At 32.1% G+C, this 23,447-nt stretch overlaps 1 protein-coding gene across 1 annotated transcript; it reads right to left on the reverse strand.

Annotated features, from left to right (window-relative positions):
• Window positions 1-20,381: 20,381 nt before the first annotated feature.
• LOC149578040 (uncharacterized) lies at window positions 20,382-22,370 on the reverse strand. Its single transcript, XM_089795982.1, has 2 exons — window positions 22,316-22,370; window positions 20,382-22,174 (listed from the first exon to the last, which is right to left on the reverse strand). The coding sequence occupies exons 1-2, from the start codon at window positions 22,358-22,360 to the stop codon at window positions 20,597-20,599; spliced, it is 1,623 nt and encodes a 540-aa protein (XP_089652108.1). The 5' UTR covers window positions 22,361-22,370; the 3' UTR covers window positions 20,382-20,596.
• Window positions 22,371-23,447: the final 1,077 nt, after the last annotated feature.

Consider the following 23,447-nt stretch of genomic DNA (forward strand, 5'->3'; position numbering starts at 1 on the left):
ATGCCTAATGATCAGTATACAAAAAAAATTCCTTTGGCAATAAATAATGCCTCCATTTCTTTAAGGTCTGAACTATTGCATAGAACTCTTGATCATAAACAGAATACTTCTTCTTTGCATCATTCAATTTTTCACTAAAATATGCAATAGGCTTACCTTCTTGGCATAATACAGCCCCAATAGCGCTACCACTAGCATCACAATCCACCTAGAATACTTTTCTAAAATCTGGAAGTGCCAACACAGGTTGTTCTGTCACCTTCTTCTTCAGTAATTCAAAACTTCTCGTAGTTGTTGCAGTCCATTTGAACTCATTTCTATCCCCTCTTATTGTATCAGTTAGGGGTGCACATATGCCACTAAAATTCTTAATAAACTTCCTATAAAAACTAACCAGACCATGAAATGATCTTACCTCAGTAGCAGATCTTGGAGTAGGCCATTCCAAGATGGCTTTTACCTTCTCTGGATCCATTTTGAGACCTTTAGGTGATATAACAAATCCCAAATAGACTAACTCCATTTTACAAAGACACACTTCTTTAGATTAATTAATAGTTTCTCTTCCCTTAGCCTTTCAAGGACACTACAAATATGCAGTAAATGTTCTTCCAAAGTCTTGCTGAAAATTAAAATATCATCCAAATAGACAATAACAAATTTTCCCAAGAACTTCTTAAGTACCTCATTCATGAGACGCATGAAGGTGCTTGGGGCATTCGTCAATCCAAAGGGCATGACTAACCACTCATAAATACCCTCCTTGGTCTTGAAGGTTGTTTTCCACTCATCTCCTTCTCGAATCCGTATCTGATGATAGCCACTCTTCAGATCTATCTTTGTGAAGTACTGAGCTTCACTCAAGCAATCCATAAGATCATCCATCCTTGGTAAAAGAAACTGGTACTTGATCGTTATCCTATTTATAGCTCGAGAATTTGTACACATCCTCCACTCTCCATCCTTCTTTGGTGCAAGTACTGCAGGTACTGCACATGGACTCAGGCTCTCTCGAATCAAGCCCTTCCTCAACAACTCCTGAACCTGTCTATTTAGCTCCTCTGTTTCAACATTGTTCACTTACCAGGACCTTATGATCATCTTTTACCCAAGAAATCTGATAGGGCTGGAGATGTTTCTCCCTCTTGAGCTTCAGCTTAGAGACCATCTCTTCTGATACCAAGTTATCAGTGCTACCACCATCAATGATCACATCACAAAATTTATCTTCACACTTGCATCTGGTACAAAACAAACTCCTCCATTGTCCTGGTTCATTCTCACCACTTAGTAGGACTCTTTCATTTACCAAGGTCTCTCCTCTTTCTGCATCCTCTGAATGTGATGATTGTGCATCCTCATTCACATGAGTAACCCTAGCTTGGCCCTCAGCTCTCCTATCTATCCTTCCTTGTCGTTGAGGGCATTCAAAGGCACGATGACCTTCTTCATTGTAGTGGAAGTAGGTACCACAGAAGCCTCCTCTTCCTTGTCCACGTCCTCTACCTCTTCCTCTTTGATTTCCAAAGTCTTGATCATGGGAGCGGTTGAAACCCTCATTCCTCTGATTTCTGCTAGTACCCACATCTTCATTTTTCTTTTGGGTTTCATTGTGGCCTCCAGATGATCTACCACTTCCCCTTCCTCCTTGACCACACCCTCTTTGTCTTCCTTCAAACCTTTTATTCAGCTTCTCTTCAACTCATAGGGAAAACTGGTATGCCTCTTGAACGTTGGTCATTCTTACCAGACTTAATTCCTCCTAGATGCTACGTCGCAACCCACTGATATAATGAGCAACCTTCTCCTTATTTTCTTTTACATGCCCTGCTCTAATCAAGAGTCGATAAAACTCCTCTATATATTCTTGGACTAATCTTCCTGCTTGCTTTAACCCATGCATCTTCTTAAATAGATCAAGCTCGTAGTCCACAAGAATGAACTACTTCTTCAATTTGTCCACCATGCGATCCCATCTTGTGATCTTCTCCTTTCCTCTTCTAAGTCTTTCCAGTTGAACCTCTTGCCACTAGATTTTGGCATGGCCTTTCAGTTTGGCCTTTGCAAACTTAACCCTATCTGGGTCCCTTATATCCTCATACTCAAAGTATTCTTCCAGTTCATTGATCCAATCGATCAACTCATCTAGTTTCAGATTTCTTGAAAATATACCCACTTCAATTGTACGTCTTTTCCCAAACTTAGTAATGGCCCTAAAAAGCCTTTCCTCTACAGGATTCAGAACTTTCCTGTCAACTTCCTCTTCTGGTCCCATTACTTCCTCTTCATTGTCATCCTCACTATTGTCACCTGCGGCAACATTTGCTCCTCTACAAAGCTCCTCTTGCAATGCTTGTACTTGCCTCTAGAGGGCTCTAACCTCCTCAGGATCAATAGCTCTAGCCCTTCCACCACACTCTCTTCGTGGAGGCATCTTCTAACTCAAACCCACAACCACATAGTCCTGGTGCAAACTGCCTCACAGTCGACACTCTGTCTACACACTCAGGAAAACCCGCTCTGATACCACTTGATGGGGACACAACCCAAGAACAGAATGGACACAACAAAAAAGGGAAATTATATTAACTAAGAAAATAAGCTAGTACAAATAGTACAGAGAAAATAAACTTCATAACATGCCCTAAGGGCTTACAATAGCATAAATCTGGAGAATATTTCTCCTTTTAGCACCTCCTCTCAATCTCCACTCTGAACTACCTTTTACAATGTCAGAAATCTCCTTAAATAGACCCCAAAGGGTTAAGGACTAGGAGTATATTCTAGAAAGTGCTAGTAGGCATCCACCGACGAAATAAAAGGTTCCGAAAGTTGCATTAGAAGTCAGTGCAAATCTAGAAGAATCCAGAAACAGTAACCGAACTTTCAGGAGGCATAACTTTTGAACCGTAGCTCCGATTGACGAGCTGTTTACATTTTCGAAAAGCTCTTGAAGTGCTCTATAGCCCTATTGACCAGCTTTTCTCATCCCCCATTTTTTGACCCTTTTTGAGGTCATTTAATGCCCCAAACCTGACTTTGAAGCATGCTTAGGAGGTCTCGAAAACTCAAAAAACTGCAATAACTTTCAAACCGTGGGGCCTATTGACCTGATTCTTTTTTTGGAATGCTCTAAATCATGATTACATTCATCTGGCCAATTCAAACCTTATAGTTTACTGAAATGATGGCCCAAATACATGCTCCTATTTTTTTGGGATTTTCAAACACACTGATAGTTGAACTATGAGAGTTGAAACCTTTATTTGAGCCAAATGGGTATCGAAAAATGTAAAGAAATGAAATAGAAACTAAGTCTAAGTACATTTTTTTGGGTGACACAGGATTGCCTTTATACCTCTGGATGCTCCTGCATCAGGCACCTACTATTTGGAAGAAGAAGAAAAGATCAATTATTGGAGGTTTGCAATATTATACTCATACAACATCCTATATAGCTAACATGGTTAGTATTGTTGTGAGATTTCAAGATGATCCTAAACAATCATATTCTATAATAGTACAATGATTTTTAAATATTTTAAGGGCACACATTGAAGATCAAATGAATTTATCTTATGTGTATATACTAATGAAGATTGGGTGGGCAATATGGATAACAAAAAGACTACAAGTGATGGAACAATTTTATAAGGAGGGAGAATAGTTTATTGGATAAACAGGAAACATGACTATATCTCACAAAGGATAATAGAAGTAGAGTATTATAATCAGATCATGTGGATGAGGCAAATTTTTAAAGACATTTGGGTTGAGTTTATAGAGCCTATTATAATACATGGTGATAACACAATCATAGTTAGTATGTCTATGAATTGCATGTTATATTCTAAGACAAATAACATATCTATTAATAATCATGTTTTCAAAGAGAAAGTTGTAGAGAAATGGATTGGGTAGTTTATATAAATGAAAATGAGAAGATAAAAAGAATATTTACAAAGCCTTTGTCAAAGGATACATTTGAGTTCCTGAGAGGTATGTTTGGTGTTATCCCCCTACCTACTTCTAATTATTTTATGTAGATATTACATTAGTCTATTGATATAGAGCACTATTATTTATCTAGACTAGATGCTTGATAATTCTTGTATGGGGTAGTATCTATATTTGAGCTAAGTCATGGAGGACTATTAGTAACTAGTACTTAATAGTGGCTTTGAACACTTAAGCTTGCTGAGTATTTTATGTAGATTAATTGACATAATGATGTATTTGTCATTAATGTCAATGTGGGAGAGTTTTACATGAAAAAAATTCACTGGAGAAAATATTGATGTAAATAAGGGAAGTATATCTATTGGGGAGTAGTACACTAATGGAGAGTTGTTCTTGAGATTTAGATTTGATTGATGAAGAGTGTTTGGAAAGAAAATGTACATTTGAGGATTTGCAGTAGAGATAATTTTTTTATTCATGGATCTTAAACATTTTTTATAAATGTTTCTATCAATGCCAAAGGGGGAGATTGTTAGTATGAATACTGATGATATTCCTATGGGGAAGTATCCTAGAATTACTAAAGAATTTTGGAGATAGTTAGCATGATTGCATATTACATTCATGACTATGTTTGTCATTGATGTCAACATACTAATGACTATGAGAAGAGTGACAAAGAAGTAGATGGGGATTGAGATTATGGGGTTCAAGGATTGAAGATGAGGATGAGCATAGTTGGGGACATGTTCCAAAAAGTATCATAATGACATGGCTAAGAGTGCATGAGGAAATATGAAGACTATTGATAGTTTTTCTATATTTATTTAGGATAGAGTTTTGGCAAAGATCTTGAGAAATAGTTTCTGGTAAGTGGACTATATCTCATAATAGAGATATAATCTTGTTTAGCACAATTGGAGTAAGGAATAAGACATGATTATTTACACTAAGTCTAATGTTGCATGTGTGAAGGACTATGAATATTCAAATTTGATAGTATAATGAAATTATAGAAAGATGTAATGTAACATGTATTATATTATGTTAATGTGATCCTATATTGATTTTAAATTGAGAAATCCTCAAGGTCAACTCAATAATTAGTGCGAGAACTTGGTATAAAGGAAATTTTTTTCATTGTGGTTAAATTTGTAATTGTGGCAAGTGATTTTGATTATGGTTATGATTGATGTATATGTAATTCAAGTGATCAAACCTAGCTATAAGATCCAAGAATTATAATATTGATTATTCTAAGGCAAGAGAAGTGTTTGGTGCCGATAAAGCACAATGAGTTGACAAAGAGACTATACTTGGAAAAGAGATTGTAGTGGATAGTTGTCTATTGGTATTATTCTATGAAGGATAATTTACAAAGGCCAGTTGGACACTGAGTTTGGTGGTCTTTTCCTTGAAGCTTTTTGGATTGTTGGTCCTTCTGAATTCCACAACTCCTAATAGGGTTGGAATCTCCTCACAGGGATTAAAAGTCTCCAAAAAAGGACACACACACACACACACACAGACACAAACATATTGAATTTATTTCATTGACTCCTAATAGGGTCAATTATCTTACAAAGAACTTATGTATTAGTACATCATTTTGTGGGTACCATCCCTAGTCGGGTTTTCCCTTTGATCAAGGGTTTCTTTAGTTAAAAAAATATAGTTTTATTATATATGGTTATCTTTTTATGGTTGTTACACTTGCTGGTTATATGTTTTAGATTTAGTAAAGTGAATAAGCTTTGTGTTAATTGGACAATTGATTCACACATACCCCTACCCTCTCAATTATCTTGGCAGAATTTACTTTCTAACAACTTTCTCTAAAGGTGAGTCATATTTTTGCCACCAATCTCCAATTACTGCATCAAGAGAATGAGGATTGTGTTCTTGGTCCAAAGGATTCAATAAAACTATATGGGTTTCTAGTAGATGGCTGGGCCAAAATTATGCTAACTAAGATGGGGAAGGAATAGGCCAAAGCTTAGGCATATGTTTTTAATCTTTTATTTCTCTACGGACTTGCATTGCTGGTATGAACCAACCTTTACATATTGATCTCTTCATTGGGCCTTAAAAAATTTTATATTATGTTAAACAACTTTGCAATTGATGTTGGTAATAGCTTTAATTATTACATTTATATGGTTTTTAGATGGAAATAAAATATGTGGTTTCCTATTAATTTTGTTCTCATTACTAGTAGATGGGATACTCTCTTAGTTTATATCTAGTTCAATATTACTTGGTTGGTTTTCATTTTTTGATATGAAGTGTTGGATTGATACAATGTTCATAGTGGTTTTTTGTTGATATGTTTTGTTTGAAGGGTTTATCCATTGTAATGTCTTATGGGTGAGCCCCCTTGATTTGGCTGATGTTAATTTCAAAAGAATTAGCCTTTGTCATATATATGGTAGGGGCTAATAACCTCCTCATTCCTAGAAGTTGACAAAAATATCGTGAGGAATTTTCTAAATGCCTTATTTGATCTCACTTCTTATTTTATGTTTAATCATAATTTGTAGTAATAGTGTATAGATATCTTATTTTGGCATATTTAACTTGTCAAAATCTCCAATTTGTATCTATTGAAGTAGTCAACATGTTAATCTTTTTTAAGGAGGAAACGTTGCTATAATTTTTCAAACTATTATGGAGACCTACTTTCAATCTACATCATTTTTTTTTATCATTATATTATGTTAAAGAAAATTATTTGAAATTATCTTACTAATATATATATATATATATATATATATATATATATATATATGTATATCACTTGCTTTGAATTTTTTCTGATATTCTTGTGAAAGGTTTTAGAAATTTTGTTTTCTTCCAATTATTGATGAATGACAATTAAATATATCAATATTTTTTGATTTATTTTAAATATTTCAATAATTTTTCCAAAATATTTATTTAATATTTAATTAAATGTTCTTAGATTTGTATTTGATATTGTTGTGAAGGGTTTATAACTTTTTCCTTCTAGTTATTGATGACTAATAATTATACATATTGATAATTTTAAGATTTATTTTAAATCTTTTATTAATGTATTCCATATACTTGATTTAATATTTTAATAATTTCTTCTCAGATTTGATTAGAAATCTAATCGAAAGAAAATTAAATTTCTAATCAAATGTTATAAAAATTAATTAAATTATTAAACCAAATAACTGGAAGAAATCATTAAAATATTTTAAATAAATCAAAAAATTGTCTATATATGTATAATTATTAGTTATTAATAATTGGAAGAAAAAAATTAGAAACCCTTCACAACAATATTAGATACAAATCTAAGAATTTATGGTTCAAAAATCAAATATATTATAAACATTATTAAAAGATTTAAAATAAATATAATAAATTATTAATATGTATACTTATCAAGCATCAATAATTGGAAGTAAAAAGAAATTCTTAGACCATTCACAATAATATCATAAACAAATATAAGAATATATTATATAAATAGTAAGAGAATGTTGAATAATTTTCTTTAGCATTATATTATAATAAAAAATAAAAAATTAGATTTAACGTAGGCCTCCATGAGAGTTATCAAAATTATAGTAGTGTTTCCTTACTAAAAATGATTATCATGTTGACTACTTCAATCAATGCAAATTGGAGAGTCTAAGAAGTTAGATATGTCAAAATAAGATATCTTGTGTTGTTAGCGCAAATTCTAATCAAAAGTAAAACAAAAAGTGGGATCAAACAAGACATTTGGCAAGTTGCTTATGATAATGTCCTCTACTTGAAGGAATGGGGAAGTTATTAATCCCTATCATATATATGACAGAGACTAATGCTTTTGAAACTAACATTAGCCAAAACAAGGGGGATTTCCCATAGGACATCATGATGGATAAACAATTCAAATACAACACATTAACAATAGACAATTATGACACATTAATAGACACACCTTAACATCAAAAATAGAAAACCCAACCCACTAATGTCCAACTAGATATGAATGTTGGAAATCTAATAGGGAAAGTGTGATACTAAGAGCAGGGGAATCAAGATGTGTAAAAAATTTCAAATTTCAAACATAAAACATATTTGATATCTTCACCATTAATGCTTATCTCAATATTACCATAAATCACATAAACCATTTAGTGCAGTAACTTATCAGATCTAACATCTAACTATATGAATGAAAAATCATAAACTCATAACACATAACACATAGATTTAGTAATGCAGAAACCCTCCAAGCTAAAGTTAAAGCTATGTTGGTGATGTCACCCAGAAAATATTCACTACTACAACAATGAAGTCTACTAATAAGGATTCAATGATTGATCACTTTTTATTATCTATATTAAATGCTAAAAGAGTTGCTGGTTCTACCTTGATTAAAGATCTTTTACATCAAAACTAAGTGAATACTCTATTAGGAAATTTACAAAATCATGTTAAATATACTTTGTTATGAGATTTAAACCCTAAAATAAATTATTTAATAAAAATATATTCCTAAGTTTAATGCATTCCTAATCTATCCAAAGATATTAAATCTATTGTACAATCAAATATAAATGCATGGAAGAACATCTATGGGTTGCATGTTGTAAAGCCTACTAAGGAGGTTGTACAAGTAGATGATGTTGATGATGACGAAGATGATGATGAGAAAGATGATGTGGATGCTTATACAATCAGTGAGGATCTACCTAAGATTCAAGATATCCAAGATTCTAATCCTGAAAAGATAGCAACAGGGGTAATGGCCTCCCTTCCTAACTCTAAGAGCAAGCCTTAGTGCCATATAGCTCAAAGAAGCTTTCTACTAAGTCACAATCAATTGAGGTAAACATAGTTCCATCAAGAACCCAACAGACTATTGGAGCTATTCTATTGAGTGCAATGATGAGTGGTGTTTCTACTACTTCATCTACCAAGGAACATGCTCCACTCTTCATAGCAAAAGGCTAGAGTCTCATCAAGGTATCATGACTATTCTTGCTTTTATTTCTATTTTTCCTATAATTGATACTATTTCTACTTCTAATGTTTCAATAATAAGTGCAAAGATGGTTGAGCTTAAGCCTAAACTGAGAATAAAGGATTTGAGTAAAGGAAAAGAAATTATTTCTTCTATTGTTCAAAAAGAAAAGGGAAAAGAGATACAAGACTCCAATGATGATATTGATCTAGACGAAGACATAGGCATATGATATTGGGATCTCTCCAATCTAACTCCTAATCAAATGGACACTCTAGGAGAGCTTTGGAGGAAAAGGGAAAGACAACGAAAGCTAAGAGTTGAAAATAAGAAGGAAAATCAAGTGCTTGAAGAGATTAAGGGTATATTTGTTGATCCACTAAGAATGGAGGTTGATGAGAAACAACCTATATTGGATCAACTTGTTGACATTATGCACAAGTTTAATGAAGAATTGAGTGGACGAGAAAAACTTCTGCAAAGGGTGGAAAGGAAATTTGAAAACAAAGTTTTGGAGAAAGTGGCATAGAAAATTGCCATTGATCAAGTGGAATTGTCCACTATTTTTTAATCTTTGAAAATTATGTTAATAATGTGGCTTCATTATTTAAAGTTAAGTGACGCTACCAATTTTGCAAAGGAAATAAAGGAGAAGTTGTCAAAAAATGATGTTGATGTAAAGGCAAGTGCACACTAGTTGTTACTTGACCCTAGCACTAACTTTGGATATTCTATGGAAATCAGGTATCTGACAAACTCACAGGAAGAATTATTAAGGGAAGATTATAGAATAAGGCTACACTAGCAGATATTCAGAATATGATAATTTCCAACATGGAATGTAATGCAAAAACATATTGTGCATGCAAAAATATTAATCTGTGACAACAAATTTTCAATTATTGATCACATGATGGAATTATCTACTGAAGTGAAAATAGTTTTGCATAGTTCCAAAGTTTTGCAAGAGAATTAGGACAAAATCATGTTCATACTTTTGAAGGTACATAGTGATTTTATCCCACATTTTGGTATTACCTTGTAGATATGTTTGATTGGAATTTGTGTCAAAAACAAGGGGGAATATATAAATATTACATATATATAAGGGAGAAATATGGTTATTTAGCTTAAGAATTTGTGTATACAACAAAGCTACAAAAATAATTTTCAAAATAATAAAAAGCAAAGTCAGTGTTTACTGAGTTGCAGACCCAACCATATTGATAGGTGGAATCTTGACTTATATTTTAAGTATTCATAATTTTGGTATGATAACTATTTTTTTCACTAATGCCAAAGGGAGATATTGTTGACCTTATGGTCAAATTATTTGTCTATTAGTGGCTAAACACTTAATCAATTTGACTAGTTACATTGCTATCAAGCTTCATAGAGTCTACCAAGCTTATCAGTGAAAATTGAGCTTTTTATAGCATTAACTAAGCTTATCATTGTATGTCGAGCTAGTCATGTTAACCAAGTGGAAGGAAGATAGTATTCACTGAGTTCTAGTGTCAACCAAGCCCTTCAATGTCTACTAACTTTTCTAGTGTTCATCACATTACCAAACTCTAACTGAGTTCATGACTACTCCTGAGTGATGAATGTGGGCTAAGAATCAATGTCAAACAAGTGCCACAACTTTCTAAGTTAACAGTGTTGTTGAGTGTCAGAATATCACCCAACTAGTCTTCAGAACCTAAGTATCAACAATAACCTGACTTAGTGAAGATTGTTTGAATTTGGTGTTGTAGCCAACTCTAGAAGGTAATTAATTGGTTTGGTATATATGTAATACATCTTTTCATATCCAAGTGTGAATGAGTAACAAGAAAGAAGTAGAATGAATGTGAATGAGAACACAAAGGCTACAAGAAGTATAAGGAAAAGAAGTCTCATCCATCACATAAAGGTGATCATTTTACATTAAAGGAATCTCATACAAAAAATCAAGTTGTAGAGTAGAGGTCAACTACTAGTTCATGTTAACAAGAGCATCAAGGAAATCCTCTAACAAGGTGGACTTAACAGTCTTATATTTAATCTCTTAAATGAGTGCATAATTCATTGTATTTTACATAAATCCTTTAAAAAGGTGGACCTAATAGTCATCATTGCTCCTAAGAGAGTAGATCACCAGAAGTGATTAATTGTAAGCCTTAATAGGCCACCTTTATATTGTAGTCATAAAGCTTGTGGGTATCATCCCCACCCTAGTTTTACTTTCTTCTTGGAAGGTTTCTAGGTTACCAAATATTATGTCAAGTACTATGAATATTTTATTTCTTTCAATCTTTCATGCATGCAATTAGATCAAAATAGCTAATGAAGGATTAATTGGTGAATAGAAGTTAAAGTTTTATTGGCTCCCGATTCACCCTCCACCCTCTCTTAGTCACTTGGGCCCACATACATTTCCAAAAGTTAGAATGTTCAGAGGTAATCCTTAGGTATACACTTACAATGTTGATATAATATCTCTTCTATGCAATATAATATCTCCTTACTATGATTGATCTTGTTTATCTTTGCAAAAAAATGTTCACCACATTACTTCATCTCTTATTTCCTTAACACTCTAATTCACCTCCAAAAATTTTAATTCAAATGATCTTTTCATCCATACAGTCACACACATGAAGTAAGTCATAGATCCTCTTTAAATAGCTATTTGGGTGAACCTTCTAGATACCAATCAATAATCTAGATTTATTTATTTGGTCCCTTAGTCCTTTTAATTTCCTAATTGTTGGATTTCCTTGCATAGGGATTAATGATCTTCTATTTGATGTGTAATCAACTCCTTGATTACCTCGTCAATCTTCAAAATATGCTTCCATCTTGATACATCATGTTATCCCTTAGCCTTAACTACACTTAGCATATACTAAATTACTCACCGTTTATATCACTTGGCTTCAACTATTGTCCATGATAAACCTGGAAATCATTGGAGTACTCGACAACCTCTAGCTATCTTGGTAATAACTACTACTTGAAACATAATTTGAAATATATACAAGTCTTCCATAGTTAGCTCATTCTAGATAGGATAACTCAGTTGAAATGATGATCAAATAATCCTATCTTATGAATGAATAACTATCTGACACTAATAGACAAAATGAATTAGGGATCAAAAATCTTACCCTTTGACATTAGTGGAAAAAACACTTTGTCATGATCAAAACTTTGCATTACAAAGATACACAAATACTCCCCCTAGGAATATAATCCATACTTTAACTTGGTATCATTGTACATGTATGACTCTATATATATATATATATACACACACACACAAAGCTACTTTAGAACTTAACTTCAAAATTTGCAAAACTCCCCTTGACCATCCTTATTAATTATTGTGTCATTTATCTATCCTAGTTTGTGAATTTGAAAAATGTTACCTAATATGTTGTCCCACTTAGTCTTATTAGATTGAATGACATGAATCTCCATCTCTAATTTTGCTACAAGATCCACCATACTATCAAAAAATGATAGATTTTTATCTACTTGGACCAAATATTTTACATTCTTCAAATGAATCTATATAACCTTAAGATGAGGTGTCATCATGGCTTGAATTGAAATCAAAATTTCCCTTATTTGGTTATATTCTAAAATAAACTTTGTAAGCCTTGCCTATTCAAAATAAACCTTGGATAAGTGGACTACACTCAAACTAGCATTTGTATTTAGTGCATTGGCACTATACTATAATTTTTCTTCCAACTTATCTATTCTGTCTCTAATGTCCTTTATTTGTGTTGAACTATCACACAACTTCTTAAACATTATATGTACATTATTAGAAACCTTTTCCAAATTAGTTACAATTTTTGACAACTCAACTTGTTTGACAACAATATCTGTTGCTACCTTTTCCATTACTCTAATCTCAAATCTCTTTTCTAACCATTGCATCAACTTTTCATTTGTGTCACTATCTAGGTCATTTATTATTTCTAAAATCTTAATTAATTTCTCAAAAATAGGAGCATTCTCATCTAAATTATCAATAACAAAGGAATCAATAAATATATCCTTTATGTCACATAACACCTATTATTTTTCTTACTTCTTCTGATGTTCACTTCTCATCTTGCCATGCTTTTCATTCTTAGAAAATGATTTACTAAAAATATTTATTTTCTCTTTAGTCAGGCTAGACTTGTCTTAGTATGGTATGACTGTGTCCTCATCAAGTGTAATGGATTTGCAATGCCCTGCCAAGGGACCCAAAAGAAATGACCTAAAGTTTTACTAATATTTCCAACAATTTTTTTTTTGAAGCAAGAAAGAATAACATACACATCAAACACATAGTAGAGGAAGCAATAACATACAATCAACTAAAATCATACATAATAGGTTACATTTCTTAAGGATCCCAAGACACTGAATTACATACAAATTCAATCTAATACTAATTCCATAAAATAGAACATCCATATGAAAGAATAATTATAAATTTTAGTGTCCATTTGAATAATATACATTTGTTCTGAATGCCTCTTGGCAAATTAAATTTAGAAAGCTCAATCATCCACTGTACATGTCATAGGGGTTGAAAGGCTTAAAAGAATATACATGTGTAGAAATAGTAATACATCCTCCTCCTTGGATCCATGATACATAGTACAATAAAAATAAATGCAACCATCCACCATACATGATACATCCATCCATCATAAAAGATCTAAACATCCATCATAAAGTATAACTATCCATCAAATGATACATAGAAAGTATGAAAGTAAATGTAGACAAGGAATGCTCCAATCACAGTGACCATGGACGGATCTCAATGGTAAGAGTGAAAAAGCACTACCACTTGACCATGTGGAACCTAAATCGCTCACTCCCACCATGTTGAGGAGATAGTATCAAGTCCCAAATAGGATATCAAACCAAATATCAAAATACTTTCTAGGTCTAGGAAATCCTTAAAGTATTCTAACTCAAAGGGTTCCAAGATAGGTCGACATCTATACCCAAAGGCACACAAGACACGTCAGAAACCTACTATGTAAGAAGGCAAGTGTCATCGCACGTATCATGCTAGAGTTACCCTGGTAGTCTCTCAGGACCTTGGCCCCCTAGTGATCCCTATGCGGCCACTAGTATCCTCTCGTACTGACAAGGCATACTACAAAATGCAAGGCTGCAACCCAGTATTCTCTCTACTCCCATCCTAGTCTATACTAACACTTGAGGCATCGACAAGAACGTACAAAGACTATTATTACGTTTATTTTACTCTCATTTAGTGTAATGTTTTCACTTATTAAACAACTTACAATGAGTTACCTTGGCAGTCACTTAAGGCCTCGACCCCCATTGCAAGCCACTTCTTGACACTACATATAGATTTCCTACCCTAGGCTCATGAAATCACAAATCATAGAATCATGGTAAAATCACTTTAGTCCTATACAAGCAATTGGAAAGCATCATAAAGATAATCATAATAATCACATCAGTTCTCTATGAGCAACTGGAAAATATCAAAGATAAATAATATCCATCGGTTCTCAATGAGCAACTAAAAAATATCTCAACAATACTGATCAAGGACTCAAAATGGTTAAGTTAGGTATCTCATAGCATAAATCCCGTTATCCCATAAAACACTAAAACATAGTAACCATCAATATAAACACACTCAACATAGAGCATACCATCACATATCATGGTTAAGTAAAAGTAATCAAGATCGAGTCAGCATGATACCACACTCACAAAACCCTCAAGCATCTAGTATACGTCCTAAAACTGTTCAACAATCTAGTCAACCCCAAAACCCCAAAACATAGACGACATATAGAATACAAGATGCAAGTAAATGTTTGGGTTAAATATGAGGTTTCCATTTTTGTTCCGATGTATGTTTGAAGCTAAAGGATTCCCTGTTTACTCTATAGTTAACCTATGAATTTGTTTAAATAAAACAAAGATTTTACCCCCCATATATTTTGAAAACATTTTTCCAAAATTTACTATGGGTATATTATAATTCCGTTTGAACTTGCAAGGATAAATTCATATGCCATTCCGACAAAATAATTGTGATTCTATTAAAGTCAAAATTTGAATAATCTTCAGCTAATTTTTTTAAAAAAATCTCCCATTTACTTAATACTCATAATAAATTAAAACTTATTTTATAATAACTAATATATATATATATATATATATATATATATATATATGTATGTATGTATGTATGTATGTATGTATGTATGTATGTATGTATGTATGTATGTATGTATGTATGTATGTATGTATGTATGTATGTATGTATGTATGTATGTATGTATGAAACATTTAATTATTTTCAATAAATTTATTTTAAATAATTTAATAACATCAAATAATTATTATAAATTAAAACTTTTAATAAATTTCATTTAATAAAATAATATTAAATAATTTTTAATAATTAAAATCTTTTAACAAAATTAATTTTATTAACAATTTAATAAAAAACGTAAAAAATATATATATTTAATGTGTGTTTTAAACCATGTCGGCTTGCATAAAGGGTTGTGCCTTGTGTGCAATACCCTTCTATTGCAAGGCCTATAGTGACAGGGTACAATGTACTCTGTTGTTGTAGTACCTATGATGGCAGGTACTGTCGAAGGATGGTGACAAGGGGGTACCGGGTAATTCCCTCCCTCTCTTTTTTTATATTATTTAAAAAAAAAAAAAATTTCTTTAAAAAATGATTCTCATAATTTATTATTATTATTTAATAAAATCTCCAGCCCTAGTCTAATAGGGAAAATATGGCCAACTGGTCAATTTTTTTGTTTCATTTAAAAAAAAAAAATTTCAAAGCAAAACCCATTCCTTGTTTAATTCTCATTTTTTAAATTCTATTGAAGGAAGGATTTTTTTGATCTATTAAGAACATTGGAACTTTGAATAAGATCTTCAATTTTATTGCATAACCCTATCCCATTTTTTCTCCAAATTCAAGATCTATGAAAAGAAATATTATATTGAACATTTAAAACTTCCCATACACAGAAGATTTAACACACACACTAGAGAATCATAATATGATAAATTTCATCACAAGATTATCTAGGCATCCATTAAATAGACATGATGAAGATAGGAAAGAAAAGTGCATATTAAGAAATGTGAAAATCACAAGCGTCTACCTGGACATTGATGCTAATCGTTACGCCCCAAAAAACTGTAGAGAAATTTTCTCCTCCCAGAACCTTCTCCTTTCAAAAAATTTCTTCCTTCTCCAAAATTTGTGGTGAATTGAAAATGAACTCCCAAGTTGTGATATGGAGTTCTCTCCCAAAAATCGGGGCACTAATTGTGCATTCACCCCAAAGAACTCCTTGCTCACAACTCTTAACTCATTATTAACTTTTATTTACCTTTCTTTTATCTTTCCCATGCACATTAATTAATTTACTTTATTTAATTTTCACTTTTCTCTTTTTTAATTAATTTATTAAATTTATTCTCATGCACGCATCATGCGATCATGAAACCTTCATTAATTAATTAATTTATTTTCCCACTTCTAAATTTATTTTCAAACATTCAATTTGATAACTATTTATTAACTTAAATAATAATATTATTTAGTATTTATTTAAAAGTGGACTCTAAATATATTATTATTAAATTAAATGAATATTATCATGTTTCAAATCCAAATTTATGACTTTTATCTTTAAACTTAATTCTTTTATTTAATTAATTTCTTAATTAATTAAATATAGTTAAATATTAAAATATTATAATAATTTTCCATTAAATTAAATCATTAATTTTAATCTTTTACTTGGACTTAATTAATAGAAAATTCACCAAGGACTCATAAAGAAAAATATGAAAACCCATTAATGAAAAACACATACAAAATCAAACTAAAGGGTTATAATCACAAATTAACTTCATCCAATGCATTCAGAGGGTACACGACTCAGATACTTGTCCTAATTATCAATTAGGACAAATTGCTTAAGGGTTTACAATTTGGACTTGAGAATTTATCTCCCTTCTATTACCATTGAGATAATGCGATACGGTACATTCATCTTGGCATTTTAGGGAAGTCGATACTCCGTATGTGCAACATGCATAAAATCCATGCATGTACAACATAATATATATACTAATCTAAATAGGCAATGGTAGGAAATGGTGCATCTTGTAGATCTTGACAAGCAGGTGACTACGGCTCCTTTCCTTAACCACATCAGAAACATGATAAGAAAAACAAAACAAACATACACACCACACACACTCACTCACTCATTCACTCACTCACTCACTTATCCAATCAATATCTCCTAATATGTCTCTCTCTTACCGACTCCTAACCTCTTTAAATCTCTTAGTAACTCCTAACCTTTATCTAACTCATAATCTTTAAACCTCTCTCTCTCTCTCTCTCTCTCTCTCTCTCTCTCTCTCTCTCTCTCTCTCTCTCTCTCTCTCTCTCAAAATATAAGTCTTAACCTTTCACCATACTCTTACTCTCTCACATACACACTAACTAACTCTTACACCCTATCTCTTAGTAATACATATCCTCTTACCCTCTTTCATAAACTAATAACCTATCTCTATCTCTCTAAATGAGAGAGAGAGAGGGGGGGAGGGGAGGGAGGGGGGGTTAAGAGTTAGTAAGAGAATTAGAGAGGTTAAGAATTAGCAAGAGAGAGTGGGAGAGAAATATTGGAATTTAATAAGTATGTGAGTGTATGAAAGAGAGAGATCTTAGGATTGTGTGTGTGTGTGTGTGTGTGTGAGAGAGAGAGAGAGAGAGGGATTTGGGATTAGAGAGAGACAGAGGTTTAAAGATTATGAGTTAGATAAAGGTTAGGAGTTACTAAGAGATTTAAAGAGGTTAGGAGTTGGTAAGAGAGAGGCATATTAGGAGATATTGATTGGATAAATGAGTGAGTGGGTGAGTGAGTGAGTGAGCGTGTGCGTGTGCATGTGCGTGTGTGTGTGTGTGCGCGCGCGCGCGCACGCGAGTGTGTGCATTTGTCTATACATGTGTTTTTGTGTGTGTGCTTTACTAGTTGAGGATATATGAACAAGACAATCTATAAATGTACTTGTTACACTAAGGAATAAGATCAACTAGTACTACTAATATAACTATCAATATACTTTTGACTTGGTGATCAATACTTTCTTGGGAACTCATGACATGGATTAATCGCCTTCCATGGCTCATGTTAAATCTAGCATTTTTATCAAATATTGATAGTTAAAACTTATGGTGCAATGACAAATGGTCCCAACACATAGAGCATCTTATAGAATACCCAACATCTAACTATTATTGTAAAAATTTTACTTAGTTCCCATGAGCTCCTCTAGTGGCTAGATTCCTTTCAACACCAAAAAAGATAACATAGTGATTAATATAAATCTTGCTCATCCCAAACCCTTCTCAAGATGACATACTTAGTCTATCCCTAAGGGAAATTCTTGAGTAGTTAAATTAGTGATTGCATTGCTGCAATATAATTATATTATCCCCTTTATTTTTACTTTTTTTTGCATGATTTCATAAAATGATTAGCAACGATGTGTAAGGACTATAGTTTCTTGAACTATGGTGTTATGTTTGTGATAATTATTAACTTACTTTTTCATTGAAACTATGAAAATTGAAATTCTCTTAGGTCATTGAATAAAGATTTCCCTTAAATGGTTAGTGGATAATTCCAATCTTGGAATCCTCAAACTCTAATATAATTTGTATCAATTTAATCATAAGTGATACGTTGTCTTCCAACTCAACTTTTTTTGTAAAATCTATTCTAAATAGATCTAAAACTACCACAAACATTTTAAAGAGGTGAATCAAACCTTAAATTAGATATGTAGAATTTAATTATAAATATCATTTAAAAAATGTTAAAAACTAAACACATTTATCCATAATCCTTCACAAGTCGATCTTTAAAAATCGTAGATGATGTTGAAATATAGAAAGGTATTTCTTGGTTACCAATTGAAAATTTGAGTAAATCCTCCAATTCTAGAAGGATTTCATACTTAATTTTAATTGAGATAGATTCTAACATTAAAAAAGAATTGAAATTTAGAAAATAAAGTACCTGAATAATATATAGCTAATAATAATTTCTTTGTTAGATCACCCAAAGAAATTGTGGGTTTTCACAATTTAATGGGTTAATTTTATAATTTATATGTTTTTATTTAATGGGTTAGGTTTATGGATTTCGAAATATCTCAAGGGTAGTAACACTGACCATAAACATGGGAATGTCAACAACCATGATAACCATTAGATATGAAGGTCTATGTGTAGATATACATAAAATAGAGCAAAGGATAGTATAGTATATAAATAAATATGATTAATCAAATGTAAGATTATATTTATCCAAGATAGTACTAGAACTAATTAATTTTTTAAGAATTAAAAGTAAACTTGTTAGTTTCTTTTTATAATAATTGTGTTCCATAAAACATCAGAGTATCAAATATAAAATTATTGATAATAAAGTTGTTCATAGTTGTATCTTTATCTATATTGTAGTAATAAGAAAATATGAAATTATGATTTAGCACATAATATTCTAAAAATGCAGACCTCATCTAGATGGAAAGAGAGTCAAGGTTAAAGATAACAATGTTAAGTTCATAACATAATATTAATTCTTACCTGTAACCATAAAAACAATTGTTTATCTATCAAATTATTTAATATGATTATTTATTTAATAAAGACTTGTGTGCATGGTTACCGGTGAATAATTTGGGAGGGAAAGTATCATATTTTTTTAAAATGATATATTAAATTAATATAAAATACTTAAAGAAAACTATTAGCTATAATTGATATCAGAGAAACTACCAATCAATTATAAATTAAAAATTCTACCTTAATTAACTAATTAAACTTTAATAATACAAAATATTATAACACCATTCTTTTCGACTAAATAAAAAATGTGGAGTTTTTCATTTAATTTTTTTAAATTAAAAATATAGTTTAATTATGAATTAAAATTTATTGAATGCATATTTGAGGGAATTAAAGAAAGGTAGAAATTAGATGTTTTGTGTGAAAACCTTAAACTTCAAAATCTAGAATCTATTTAGCATTATGGGTATGAATTTTGAAATTCTATTAGCTTCAACATTAAACTTGTAATAAGATTAATTTGGATAATTTTTAAAGATTATCTCATAATTAAAGCAACATTAGACATGAATTGTAACATTTTAGTTTATTAAAGTCTAAGTGATCTTTTCTATGTGAATCCAATAAATTAAATTTATTTATAAATTGATAGTAGTGAATATCTATAATTATACCACAAACATCTTAAAAATATCCATCTTGAGTTATTGGAAATAAGCACACCTAGAATATGTATATATATTGCAAAGCATAAGATAGGATATAAACATATGACTAAAGAGTTGAAAAAACACCTAATTTGAACACTTTCTCGGCCTAAGATAAGCCCCTCTAGAGGGAGTTCACTATTACATAGAGAAAACTAAACAACATATTTAGCAAGCCCGACATTATTTTTAGACAAACTAACACCAAGATTGAAATGAGTTACAGACCAACAAGTCATAAGTACTTAAAATATAAGCTCATACTTAGTTGGCAAGAAGCCATGCAATCGTTCCTTCAAGCATAAAATGACAAATTCCTTCCTCCCCTGGTTTTGCATTCAATGCCACAAATGCTGCATGCTCTGGATTCCAGCCACTAGTGTTTGCATGACATATAGCCACCACAGGTACAAGGCACCCATATGTCCCTTGTGCTTTGAGAGAAAGTTCAAAGATCGTGGTTCCTTTAGATTCATGGCACATGTATATAGCATATGGATACACTAAGTTGTGGCAAATAGCATGCTTCGAACTAGAATTGCTTTTAGTAAACATAGCACTGACAGAGTATCGGTGATTTTCAATATTAAAATTGCTTGGAAGATCTGTAACCAATACATTCAGCTCATTACTCCCAAATTTAGCAGTACTATAGTCTATCATAGATTCCATTGAGGTTGCACAATATGTTGTTTCACCTTTGATAGTTGGACTCTCACATGTTTTCAAAGTCTTTTCCATGGCAATACTAATGCGTGAACCTTGAGGTATTTTGAGCATATCTTGAGCTGCAAGTAATTTCTCTGATGAGAAGGGGATTTCATTTGATATGCTACGTGGAATGAAGCTTGCTAAATTATGAGCTTTTAAGACCTCCAGATGCACCATCAGATTGGTTCCAATATGCAAGTCTTTTTCATAGAAGAAAATTGACAATAAAGGGTCGTTCGCCAATAGTTGCCTATGGTACTCAACATTTTTTTGATTTGAATCCTTAGCAAGAGTTATATCTCCTTCTTTGGGTGATGAGTGCCTATCAATGATATATTTACGGTTATACAAGGTTGCATCTCCTCCTTGAGATGGATTATACTTATGACTAGAGATAGATACATCTCCTTCTTGAGGTGTATTATACTTGTTACTATATAAGGTTGCATCTTCTCCTTGAGGTGGAATATACTTATGACTAGAGATGGACACATCTCCTACTTGAGGTGTAATATACTTATGACTATATATGGTTGCATCTCCTCCTTGAGGTGGAATATACTTATGACTAGAAATGGATACATCTCCTGCTTGAGGTCTAGGGTACTTATGACTATATATAGTTGCATCTCCTTCTTGAGGTGGGATATACTTTTGACTAGAAATAGATACATCTCCTGCTTGAGGTGTAATGTACTTGTGACCATATAGAGTTGCATCTCCTCCACTAGGTAGAATGTATTTTTGGCTAGACAAAGATACATCTCCTACATGAGTTGTAAAGTACTTATGACTATATATGGTTGCATCTCCTCGTCCAGTTGAGATATACTTTTGACTAGAGATAGATACATCATCTACTGGTGGTGTAAAGTACTTATGACTATAGATGGTTGCGTCTCCTCCTCCTCGACTTGCTATATACTTCTGACTAGAAATGGATACATCTCCTGACTTGACACCATCTTCTTGAATATTTTTGTGAAGCAGATGATCCGCCATGGTGTGAGGACAGATGGCTTCGCGTAGGGCATTGGGAATGGACGTGTTGGGCAACTTCAGGTTCCAGTAACCTAAAGCTGGACAAATCCCTTCACCCTCCAAATTGTTGGCCTTGCTCACAACCACACTCTGCCCAAAACAAATAAAGACACGAGGCAGTTAAATATTAAGCCATCAAGTCCATCAAACATGTTTTTCGCTGAAAGATTGTCGAGTTATTTTTCGAGTAAAAAGTATATAATAGTTTTGCAAGACTACAAAAATACGTACCACAAGAACAACAAGAAGAACAATCAACGTAGGGGAAACCGCCATTTTGTACGCCATTGCTGCAAACATGAGAACCAAACGTTACACTTGATTTAGTCCGAATTCATTACAACCAATTCATGTAATTTCGTGAGCTAAACATGTCATTATGCGGAGGACACAATCTAAAAAAGACTACTTGGACGCAATAGATAAAACCATCAAACAAAACTTATGTGGAAGACAACTTCTAGAAAAGACTAGGCAATGGATAAATGATGGAAGAAAGACCTTGTTTCGCAGCAATGCAAAGCTAAGGAGTTCCGATGTGGAGATAACAAAGCCCTTCCTTCCGTATAAATAAGCCCTGGGAGCCGTAAAGGACAAAGACGTCACTACATGCTAAAACGTTTTTCTTGCATTTATGTTGTGACTCTCATTGTTTTTCTCGCTGTTGATAGCATAAAATATTGCTGGACGGTTTTAATAACATTAATGGTTCCTGTCCAAATTGTGGGCAACTGATATTTTATGTTTTAAAAATTAGTGGGTTGGGTTCTCAGTCTGCGTTTGCCTATTATTCTCTTTCCTTTCTCATCTCCCACAAGCGCAGATCTCTAACACACTACAGACAGCACACTTTCCGGGCTTCTCATATTAACACGTGAAAATTAACAACTTTTATATCAGCTGTGTCGAATTTGCCCATCGCTTTCCACGCATCCAATTTTTATGTAGTCAATGGATTAATCATCTCTTCCTTTATGTAATTAATGATCTAACTATATGTCATTAATAATGTCTGTCTGATTTTTCCTCCGTCTTTAAATTTGTCTCTTTCATTTCATATAGAATAATATATTTAGCATTCTTCACAAAATAAAGTAGGGATTTTTCATAATGCAATAAAAATAATTCAATTTTTTTATTATAAATTATTTTTCTATTGAGAAGCCCAAAATGATAGGCTATGGAATAATAAAATGTTGTGTTATTAGGTCTTGCCTTGTAAGAAACTATTAGAATCATTAGATGCAACATTATTAGTTCTTGAGCATTTTAAATTTTAAATATTTTTCAGATTACCCATGTCTTTATATGATTTATTAATCTTAATATTTTATAAAATTTAAAATTACAATATTCTTCAATT

This window comes from Cupressus sempervirens, chromosome 1, assembly GCF_028749045.1.
Source record: "Cupressus sempervirens isolate cs-2001-9-10 chromosome 1, ASM2874904v1, whole genome shotgun sequence".
NCBI lineage: Eukaryota > Viridiplantae > Streptophyta > Pinopsida > Cupressales > Cupressaceae > Cupressus > Cupressus sempervirens.